We start from the raw sequence: 12,109 nt of genomic DNA, 5'->3' as shown, positions 1-12,109 counted from the left end.
GAGAAACTGGCATGAGTCGATCTGGAAATGGAACTGTGAAGCTTTCATTTCTAGATCAGCGTATGTGTATCCCCACAAAAGTGGTGTCCAAAAAGCTTAATTTGAGTCATTATCTTAAGAGAGTAGGTAAGGTGGGATCCACCCCATATTCCCATAAGAAAATGTTTTTAGCCTGTGCATTTCTCTGCCTCTGGCTGGATTCAAAAAGTCAGTCCCTTTATGTTAACTTTCATAGGATCAAAGTTTTCATATAAAAAAAGGATTTGTATTTGTTATAATTGTATTAACATTAGAAATAAATGATTATTTTGGTGCCAAATCTATTCACATTGGGGCTTACATAATTTTGTTTTGAACACGCATTGCAAGAAACTGAATTTTAACACTTAGAACATGTTTGCTTAGCCTTAATTTTTTTAATAAACAAAGTTGAAATTATTTTTCTCATAGTTTAAAATTACCCTAACCATCTGCTAATTTCTTTTTTCCTAGGTAACTTTAACCCCTGTCTTGCACTATCAAAACAGGTAAGAAAAGAATGTACTTCTCCACACACCATTATCCCATCTTCCATTTCTTGTGCATTTCAAGAGAGGCTAATGAATGAATTGTCCAGAGTGAAAACAGACATTAAAGTTATTTCAAAAATAAGTTATTTACAAACAAATACATCCTTTTTGGGTGTGTCAACCTCCTAGCTGAGAAGACTGCCTTGGTTTGATGTTGAGTTTTCTGTTTGACTGTTACAGTGGCAATCATACTCAATGGGTCACCAAAATGCCACCAGTGTTTCTCTGCTTTGCATCCTCTTAACTTCTCTCTTAAATACTCCTACACTTGTCCTGTTCTTGTTCATCTTCTCCCTTATATGTAGGGCTTGGCTTGCTTCATAGACATAAAAAACTTAGTCAACTTTTTGTATTTAATTTTTCAGATTCAGTCTACCAATCCCGAGCAAGAAAAAAAGATGGAATAAAACATTAAAAAAAAGTCCACCCAATTTGATAATGCTTTGTCCTATATGGGCCATTGACTATTGCTTATTCATCAAATATGATTTGTAAATGAATTAACTGAATTGTGATGTCTAGACTTATATAAAATAAAAAATAGTATTTACTGATAAATAAGTCATATCATATTCTTGTACAGACTGTGATGTTGAATCCTGGAAAGATGGAATTAGATATCTGTGTCTCAAAGGTTTTACATATGTAGCTTCTCAATATGTTTTATTTTTCTTTTTTGATCAAGGGATCTTAGGGGTAAGGAAGCCAAATATCTTCTATCAGAGAATTTAATGAACAAATACTATTTGGAGAACAGGAAAATATATCCAAAATTCATAGTTTCAACTTTAGCAAATGGAAAAAAAAAAGAAAAAGAAGAAAGGGAGGAAACAAATAATAAGGAATCAGTTTCATGAATGATTGTAAGATTAAAATCCAAACTATTTGGTGATTGAACATGTGATAAATACATAATCTTTGAACCAACAATCTGTAAACCCTTTTATGTATAACTGGACCCACTCCACAAACTCCATGTTGGTGAAAGCAAAGAAAAATAAACTTTTCTAGCATCACAGGAGAGACTTGATTCTGGCACTGAAACAGGGTTACAGCTTTGAGTTGTTACAGAAAGCAACTTCATGCTAAAACGTTTTGTCTTTTTAAAATGTATTTTTAAATAGGGAGAGGACCCTGCTAACATCTACTTTCACATACCTAAAATTGCAACACCAAAGGGTGTAGGAGACACAGATACTGTGAATAAAGAAGTATCATATTCAAGTATATGAGGAAGTATCACAAATGGCCACAGAGAAATATATATATATATTTATATCTATAATACTGTATCAAACAGATGGAATGGGGGTGTGAAACTGATTGTGTGGACACAAATCTAGCCAATCAATTGACATTCTAATCAGACACAAGCCCATCCTAATGAAAGTGCATCAACCCTAAGAAATGCACTCTGACACAACTTCTTCAACCACAGCTCAAATGCTTTATATCTAGTTTTTAGTTAAATAATTTATTGGAATGGCATACTCTGATATCATCATCCAGGTCCCAAATGTTAATAACTTAGTTCCATCTTTCTTCCCATTTATACAAAATAACACTTTAAAACATGTGTTTCTTACATGCTCTTTCCTTCCCCCAATCAGATGCCTTCAGACTCCTTGATTTCACTCAACCTGTATTAAGGGACAATGGGCGGTTTTTTTAATCTTTTCAACCATAAACAGAATAGTGAAATGAGCAGCTTGGATTTTTAACAAGGCCTTTCAGAATGAGTTGGATAGCCTTCAGGCACATGAAAGGTAAAAATGCAATTTTAAAAATAATAATAATACTCCATGCAAAACAGCAGAGCGAAAATAATTGTCCAATTGTATCCATATAAAGCCATGTGTTCCTGTTGCGGATGGAAATCAGGTCATTTTCTGCATATACTATTCATTTTTTTATATAAAATTGTAACAATTACTACAGTTTGGGGGTGAGATTATTTATCTATGGTTTGTAAAGAATGAATATGACACCTGCTCAGAGCCCACTCCTGCCAAGAGCTCATGCCTAAATATTACTCCAGTGCTAAAGGAGAAGTATTCACAAGCCCTGCTTAGCAAGCGCGGCAGTGACGTCCTCAGCCAAAGTGGCAAGCTGAGGGGACTCGAGCAGGTTGATGCTTCCAGAAGAGGAGACGTTGCTGAGTCGTCGGGGTGATGCCACGCTCGACCTGCTTGGGGACTGTGTGATGATCTCAGCCCCATGGTCTACACGGGCCTTTGCGTGCTCTCTGAAGTTCAACTTTTGGCTGTCAATCTGTGTAAGGGAAGCATTAGTTTTCATTAGTCCGAGCATCTTCTCCAGTCCCTGGTTCTTTCCCTGCGTCCCACAGCTGATAAGAATATGATGTCTATTCAGCTCAGCATCCCTACTTCCTGTTGGACAAGTTCTTTAACCAGAGATCCATTTTGATCAAGCTATTTCAGAATACAGTTAGGGAATATGCTGGGTTACTAAAGTGGTAGTATATGTTCTTCCACTTAGGAACATCTATGTAGATAAACATGCATATATGTATGTAACAACAATAAATTTAAAAACATTGACCATGAATTTGAAAGAGAATGAAGGATTCAGAGAGAGGAAAGGGAAAGGAAAAATGATGTAGTTATATTATAATTTCAAAAATAAAAGAAATAATTAAAAATTTCATAAGAAATAAGTTTGCACAAACACATGGCTGGTTCATGGCCTCGTCTCTTACCTTCACATTACCACCCCCAGGGACGTGGTGAGCATTGTCAAGGGAACCAACTTTAGCTTGGGCCTTTTCCTTGAAATCCAGTTTTACACTCTCAATTTTCACACGTCCACCACCTTTAAAAGGAGAAAGCCTTCTAAATTCCTTGTTGAAACGAAATCTCATATTTATGAAAACCATCCTCACACAAGGATGAACCATATAGGACGCCAGAGATGCTGTATTCTACCATCCTAACCAGACATGAGAGGAATCTGCCTGAATTTTCAGTTCGCACCATTTCCCCTTATGAGGCAACAGAATGACATTCTTTTTTATACCATTGTATAGATTGACTCACACATTATGTATTACTTCTCTATCCACATCTACTTTAGAAACCAGAGAGGTTTTCCTAATTGTTATAATACCTCTAAAATTAGCACAGTCATGAAAATATCCTATTGCATCCTTTCTAAAACTTCAGACATATAATCTTTTAATTTTACCAGAACAAATTAAATGGAAATGAAACTATTGGTTATTGATCTTCATGATAAAAATCCACTTATCTAAAAAAGTTTTAGGCTGTAATGGTGCACGTCCTAGACAGCTGTGAACTTGATATATCTAATTATCTGAGGGGATCTCAATTGAGGGCTTGTCCAGATCAGAGTGCTTGTGGCCCTGTCTGTTAGAGACTGTCATTGTTGATTGATATGGCAAGGCCCAGCCTACTGTGGGTGGCACCATCCCTGAGCAGGTGGGCCTGGGCTGTGAGAAAGCTAGATGAACAGGAGCCAATAAGCAAGTCAGAAAACAACCCAGCAAAGCAGAATTTCTTCATGGCTTCTGCTTTAGTTTCTGCTTATATTCTTGCCCTTGTTGCCCTCCATGATGGACTGTGACGGAGAAGTGTGAGCTGAAATGAACTCTTTCCTCCCCTAAGTTGCTTTTAGTTATGGTACTCAACAGCAGCAGAAAGCAAACTGGGAGAGTGGGTATGTGGACAATATCCAGGTAGCTCTCTGTATCTGCAGAGTCTACCTTCTTGGACGAGAAAATACTTGAAAAGAAATACATCTGTATTGAACATCTGTGGGACCTTTTCCTTATCATTATTTCCCAAATATTATATAATCAAGTTTATACAACATTTAGATTGTGTTAGATGCTATAAATAATAATGAAATGATTTAAAACATGTAGAAAGGGAAATTCATGCCATTTTATGTCAGAGACCTGAGGATCTGGGTATCCACATGGAGTCTTGGAACCAATCCTCTACAGATGAGAGAGAAGACTGCCCTCACTTGTACGTGTTCAATATCAACAACTTTGCTGATGAAACGAGTCAAGAATTGCATTTTTTATAACTAGTTTCAAGGCCTCCATTTAATTAGCATACAGACTTTGAATAGATTCCTGTACAGATGCTGACAAGACCACTCTTCTGATAACACGGAGACAGGCTTTTGATCACGCTATTTCCTATATCGCTAACCGTCTGAAGTGTGAGAATCTGCTGATGATTACGGTGCCATGACCACCCTTTAGAGTTGTTTTGTCCTTCCCTGCAGACCTCTTGCAGACTTTTGAATGTAAGGGTTCCTTCTACACTTAGTAGTTATTCAGTGTCTCTCAGACTGTTAACCATGGCTGAGTGTCTGCTGGTATCTTTGACTTAGAAAGGAAGACTACATGTTTCCCCATCGTGATCTTGATGCCTTTACTCATAGAATCCCTCTCTCTCCCTTTGACTGGACTCCTGGAGCTCGGCCTGGTGCTTAGCTGTGGCCTTACCTTCTTGTAGGAGGGAATGGGGGGGGTAGGTTGGGAGGGGATGTTGAAGGGGTGGGAGAAGGGAAAAGGGGGAATCTTTGATTGGTATGTAAAGTGAATAAAAAAAATTTAATAAAAAGAAAGGTAGACACAATCTTTTTTTATATATCTGCACCTAAGAGATTTTCAAGGGATGCTTGGTTTCAGTTACATGCATTTGTCTGGAAGAAGTGCATCCTAAAATCTGATACTTCCACTGGATTTTGATTTAGAAAAATGGTTGCAAGGATCTATAAAAAAAATATGGAAAACACTTTTCAATTTGGAATTCTTGATGTTTATGGATCTCCGTAACTTTTTAGGGGTCAGTTAAGTTTCCACATTTGGGGAGGACTGCAAGGGTCAGCACATCCCAAGGGCAATAGGGGAGGCTCGCCTTGAGAAAACCTTCCTGATCGAAGTATCTTCTGACCAGATAAAGAAAGAGGTCTCATTAAGGTTCAATCACATGTTTCTTGAGCTTGTGACATCTTTCTTGTTCTAACTCTACACACTGATGTTAATACCCAAGTGCCTGGCCAAAGGCCTCTTGTAATTGTAAGGTATTGAAGTACATTTTCAAAAGCATTCATTTTTCTCCCGAAATTTAGGATATATAAACTACTATGTAATTCTCATGTATGGGAGATACCTCAGAATATGCATCATTTCATGGAGCATTGTTCTTCCTATGTTTTTCCTAGCCTGCGGGTCTCACTTGTTGATTGTGATGGGATTAGCTTTATTCATAATGATTCATACAAATGTAATCACCTTGAGTAGCTGGAGAATGTTGGACCTTTTAACTAAGGATATTAATTGCTTTGGAATCTTATTTTTGCATTTTTTCTTTTTTTGGTGGCTTCTGGTAGAAATTCCTCTCCAAAGATCCTTTTCTTTGACTGTATGCTGTGTTAACATAGTTCAGTTAAAATGTTATTGAACTTTTTTTTTAAAGGAAAGAAAAATAATATATTGACACAAACTACATCCAACAAAGGCTAGCTCTGTTGGTTTCTCACTAGAGACTTATATAATATTTAGACAAGCCCATTTGAATTTAAAGATATATGCCTCTGGTTTTAAAATACTTTGGCAGTCACCCTGAGCAGTAATCATGAAAAACTATAATCTTATCAGGCTTTAAAGTGAAGTGTAGATATTTCTATTTGTGCCCTTGGGCGTTGAACTTTTCTTTCAGTGTGGATGCTTACATTCCACAGCAACTTTGTGAAAAGATTGCTATTGTCAAGGATCACCAGTTTGACACTTCCTTTATGAATTTAGTCATCCAACTTAGTTATAATAGAAGAACCAGATTTAGAAACAAGTAGGAGTCTGTGACAATAGTCTTTTATGTCCAGCAAATCATACACAGAATATTGCCTTTATTTCTATGATAGTTTCTGTGCATCCAAACTCCAGGTGAATTTGACTAATTCCATCTGCCTAGAATCAAAGAAACCAACATTTTTTTTTTTTTTACAATTTACAATTTACATTTACATTTTCAATTCTGTAAGAAAATTGGCAATGTGGCAAAATACCCAAGTTACGTTATAAACTGAACTAACAGTAGTAGTCAGTTCCTCAGTGGTAGACCAGCTATGGACAGGGGTTTTGAAGATCTGAGCTAGGATAAGGGCCCTGGCTGGTAAGGCAAGGAGAAAGGATGGGTTGGTCTACTGGTGCAGTTCTGTCACCAGCAATGCAGAGTCCATATACAAAGATTCAATCTCCTTGGTTTGCCATGAACACCCTTTGGCACAGTAAAGACTCATTTCTAGCTATTTCTAATGTAGCTGTCCACTCTGAGACCTGTTCTACCCATCTTTGTATCCAACCAAAAGGGCCTTAATAATTTCCTGTCTAGAAGTCTCAGCTCAATTATTGTTATAACTTACTTTTGACAGTATTTGAGATGATAATTAGTCTACTAGTCTACATTTGGCTTGTATGTTAAGATGCCAAACAGATGGATAAAGTCAGTGATTTTGCCATCCTGTAATCCAATGGTATGTTATAAATTGTACAGTGTCAAAATATCCTCAAGAACATTAGACATTTGACATTATTATATATGTCTGGAGGTAAAATTTAGCACAAATAAACTGTTTGTAATACTCAGAGCAAAAACATGACTCATGTCACATTCATACATTGAAATGAAGATCTTCCACCACAGCAAGTGGGAATTGTTCTACTTTAAAGTACCAGCCTATGAGATAACCCTTAAAAGATAAAAGCGTCTAGGGCCAAGTAAAAAGCCATATTGCCTTCTGCTGAGGATTCCCAGTGCTTACTCCCTCAAGAAAGAGTTGGAGAAGTGAATCAGATAAATGACTTTCTTTTTTTTTTTTTTTTTTTTTTTTTTTTTAGGTTTTTCGAGACAGGGTTTCTCTGTGTAGTTTTGCGCCTTTCCTGGAACTCACTCTGTAGCCCAGGCTGGCCTCGAACTCGCAGAGATCCGCCTGCCTCTGCCTCCCGAGTGCTGGGATTAAAGGCGTGCGCCACCACCGCCCGGCCCAGATAAATGACTTTCTTAAGCTGTGAGACCCAATCCTTTTTCACATATTGTAGAAAAAAATTTTTGGAAAAATATTTGGAGATACTATCTCCGGTCACTGTTCTTACGTATAAGACTTGATGTATTTTGTAGTCTACATATTCTGAAAGAACTCCAGTGTTCTATACACATGGTCACCTCCAGGTAATTAGGTTCACTGATCTCAGAGGAAGTTGCTCTGACAGTTTGAACTTAAATTTCGATTAACAAATCATGAAGTATCAAGAGTTCAAAACAGTTTTTCACTCATGTTTCCCACAAAAGCATCAAGAATTCTGCTTGTCTACTTCTTCAATCCAATTAAGTATTCTTCAACTGTTACAAATATTTTTTACCTGGCCTATGACGGATGTTCTTCAGAGAGCCGCATTTGGATGTCACATGGCTTAAGTCTATCTTCTTAGTAACGATTTGTACCTGTGTGAATTACAGAAAATGAACTTTAGATAGCTTAGACATGCAAGGCTTCCAAGCTGGGCACAAATTGGGACATGTACCCACACTTGTAACATGTAACATCACATTCAGAAACACACATACACACACACACACACACAGAAACAGACACACACACACACAGACATGCGTAAACACACAGAGACACACACACAGAAACACACACACAAGACACAGACACACCCAGACATGCATAAACACACACACACACAGACACACAGACATGCACACACAGACACAGACATAGACACACACACACACATACACACACACACACACACACACACACACACACACACAAAATTTCCCATCTGTTTCCCCTACTTCAAACTGGAAAGGAGAACCCAAGCAAGTGAATACCCTGAAATAGAAGTTTTATTAGTAGAAAATAGATAATACTGTAAGAGCATGGAGACATTTGTATTAATAAGGCAAGCATCCCCAGAGAAAAGTCCCACCATGTTAAACTCTTCCATAGCAAAGAACCAAGAGAAGGATGGGCTATTATGTACAAGGTGACTTTTATATAGACGTGACTAATGCTGCTCACAGTAACAAGACCAGCATGGAGACAGAAGTAAGCTCTAAGTGGGCTTTTGTAAACTGTTCCCTTAGCTTGGCTAAATTTTCTTGCACACTGAGTTATAAAATGATGCTGTTTTTCTTGTTTTTATGGTTCATTGACATGTTTCATCTGTCAATATTTGAAGCAGAGTTTTCTACCACCTGTTGGAATGGTCCAATGTCCATGAGCATCAGAAGAATGTGAGAATCCCTCATACACAGGGAATATGCACAATAAAGCAGGTGATTCCTCTCTTTTTTTTTTTTTGGTTTTTCGAGACAGGGTTTCTCTGTGTAGCTTTGCGCCTTTCCTGGAACTCGCTTTGGAGACCAGGCTGGCCTTGAACTCACAGAGATCCGCCTGGCTCTGCCTCCCGAGTGCTGGGATTAAAGGCGTGCGCCACCACCGCCCGGCCTGATTCCTCTCTTAAGGGAAGTTTAATCCCACTGTTTTGCAGGTTGGAAGCGCCAACCTAAGCTTAGTGTAAGATCTTACGTTATCTGAACCTATTCTTTACTGCTGTATTTGGACCAAAGGCATTTGCCATGTCCATCTTCTGCTACCCTCAAGGGAATAAACTGGACCAGAGCTTCTTTCATGAAATATCACATGATGTTATATACACTTATACTCAGGAGAGCAACCAAGTCAGTGTGGATACCGATCCTGAGGCATAGACCAGCATCCATGAAGGAGCTCAGCAAATACTGCTGTGGCATTTCCACAGCAGAGGTATCATGCTCAGTCTGCTTTGATCATCGGGTGACCGTTCTTTATAGAATGTACTAATATTTTCTTTGTAGTGCTTAAATCCATTTCTGCTTGGCCGAAGAGTGAGAAGATAGAGGAATCTTAGATTACTGAAGGTTCAGTGTCTGACACCCTGTACACTACTTAAGTCACAGATTATCAGAGTTTCATGCTTAGATGGCAGAAAAAAATAGACTCGGCATGATTTACCCTTTGAAATTATTATTATTTTCTGGGGGACCATGATTTCTTGAGCTTGAGCTTAACTGACTGCTTCTACTCTGCCTCTACCAACAATTAAGAAGTATGAATTCAGTATCGTTTCTTTTCATAGGATATTATTTACACAAAATGAAAGAGACAGGAGAAAGCCCATCAGGATAGAATGTATGCTAGAACCGCAGTCTTTTTTACTTTGAATTATAGATGAGCCACGCTTTGCCAATGTTGTGCTATTCCAGAAGATACCCTAACTTTCATGAATAATGAACCACGGAGGATCGACATGACATACTCGGGGTGCTTTCATGTATACCAGTCTTTGCCTCAAGAGTAAATGAAATGGGAGTGAGGAAAGTGTGAGCCTGGCTCACTTTTTCAGGGGAAAAGATAAAGCAATAGAAGCACCCTGCTGACTGAAAAGGCCAAGAAACAGTTAGAAGGTGAGGAGGGTTGGCCATCCCCTGGGAAACCACAGTACATCTAGCCAGCTCTCCTTTCTCAACGGATCTGACAGGAAAGGACGGGGAGTCCATCACCAAGAAAGCAAGCCAGCATGCTAGATGACACGTGTTGAGAAAAAGAAGTGTGTCATGAGGAATGAGAAGGAGGAGGAGGAGGAGGAGGAGGAGGAGGAGGAGGAGGAGGAGGAGGAGGAGAAGAGGGAACTGGTTGTGCAGGAGTCTCCACACACTTTCAAGACAGCTTTCTCAGAGGAGCTTCTACTTACATTTCCGCCCCCAGCAGAATGTTTGATGTTATCCTTGGAACCACATCTTGACTGAACTTTGCTAAAATCGATCTTCTTGTTTAAAATCCTAACCTAAAAGGAATTGGAGGCAACATTTTTCTTTCCAGGTACTGGGCGGAGGGAACTAGAATGCTGCGGAGTACTACAGAGGCCCTCTACTTCCTTCCACCCATTGTCACGTAGGAGAAGAAACTACGCTGCCTCCAAACTGTAGCTATGTACTGGAGTATGAGTCCTCATTTTCCTGGAACCCCCAAAGGCCAAGTATCCTAGCTCTATAGATAGAATCTGGAGACAGGGAGAACGGAAAAATAGTACTCGGATCTGTGATGGGGAGACTGGAACCCTGGGGCTCTGGTTTACTCAGTAGCTCAGTAGTGTAGTACAGTGTAGGTTAGCCCAAGATCTTGGAGGATATGCCAGTGCTACTCTCAGTCCCCCCCCCCCCCCAAACTACAGTCGTCAGTTATTAACCACCTCCTGCACTTAACTGTTCTGTTACCCTACACTGAGTAAGCCAGGGGATGGGGTGGGGGTGGGGCTCATGCTTGGTCTGGTTGACAGTCCCAAGTCAGGATTCCCATGCATGCAAGAATTCCTGGTTCCCCAGGAAGGTCAACAAAAGAACCCTGGGTCTGTTTTGAGTGTGGCTGCATCTTTTAAAGGGCCCCTGCTTGCAACAGCTCCGGAGCAACCTTTACCCATTAATGGACATTCAGAATCATTGCTTTCATATGCCAAGGTAAGAAAACCAAAGTCCATCAGTCAGCTGACTTAAGTTAGGCCATCTAGGATTTGGTTGCAGCCTCAAGACCTGAGGCAAAACGTTTTATTTAGTTATTCAGGAAGTCAAGCATTCTTCCTGAAAACCACAGCAAATCAGGACCTGGAAAGACTCTACTGTGCTCTAACATACTGTAAAAGTCATAACTGCCATAATTTCTTTCATCTGTCTTTTGAAGTTGGCATGTTTTGAAGGACAAACAAAATAAATATCAAAAGAAGGATTTACTTTTGTTATGCTCATTGGTATACTTTGTTTTCTTTCTTTTGGATACATCTCCCCCATAGCTTAAAAAAATCACATTGTTACATCTTTAAGGTACAGTTTATCTTCTGTACATACTCTTAATAACTTTAGTTTAAATGTAAGTTTTCTTGAGAGTATTAACAAGTCTATGGGTGTTTGCAGAAAAGAATCTAAGATTCAAAATGGCACAGAATCCTATTTTTAGTTATGCAAGGCTTAAATCACAGTGCCTGTCTAACATGAACAAGACAGCTTGTCCCTTGCAGAGAAATATCATTGGCAGCTCTCATCAGGAGCCCAAGGCAAGGACCTCTTGTCAACATTTAAATTCAGAAGACATGATGCTAGGCTGCTCTCTAGGGCATAACAAAACTTCCAATGTAAGAACTGTGAGGATATCACAGGATGTACAGCTACCATTAAATGTACCACATTCTTCGAGTTTTACATAAGTGGTGGAAGTAGTTGCTTTTAAAATGGTGAAGACCATTACATTTAAAGCCTCAATCATAAATTATCTTCAGAAGGCAAATCATCTCAATTTATTATGCCTAGTGATAATATTTTAAATAATTCTGGAAATGAAATAGAATTTATATGAGCCATTTTACTAATCTATGAGGATGAAAGGTATTTCTATTTCATAAATTTCAATTTAATCATTAAAGTCTCAAGTGACTCACCATT

General features: G+C 38.7%; 1 protein-coding gene across 26 annotated transcripts in view; it reads right to left on the bottom strand.

The window, feature by feature from the left end:
• Map2 (microtubule associated protein 2) overlaps positions 1–12,109 on the bottom strand; it is a 280,848-nt gene that overhangs the window by 1,082 nt on the left and 267,657 nt on the right. For 14 of the 26 annotated variants that reach the window (XM_052749713.1, XM_052749711.1, XM_052749712.1 and 11 more), the window contains 3 exons: positions 7,987–8,068; positions 3,289–3,401; positions 1–2,840 (listed from right to left, as the gene is read on the bottom strand). The exon at positions 1–2,840 is cut by the window's left edge and continues 1,082 nt beyond it. In XM_052749713.1, the coding sequence (XP_052605673.1) occupies positions 2,625–2,840; positions 3,289–3,401; positions 7,987–8,068 (411 nt within the window). In that variant the 3' untranslated portion in view covers positions 1–2,624. Of the gene's footprint in view, positions 2,841–3,288; positions 3,402–7,986; positions 8,069–10,371; positions 10,465–12,109 lie in introns of all 26 variants that reach the window. The other 12 variants (XM_052749705.1, XM_052749710.1, XM_052749709.1 and 9 more) reach the window with 1 other exon arrangement.

This window comes from Peromyscus californicus, unplaced genomic scaffold, assembly GCF_007827085.1.
Source record: "Peromyscus californicus insignis strain IS unplaced genomic scaffold, ASM782708v3 Scaffold_21__1_contigs__length_65335640, whole genome shotgun sequence".
Lineage (NCBI taxonomy): Eukaryota > Metazoa > Chordata > Mammalia > Rodentia > Cricetidae > Peromyscus > Peromyscus californicus.
This window is presented reverse-complemented; position numbering and strand designations above follow the sequence as displayed.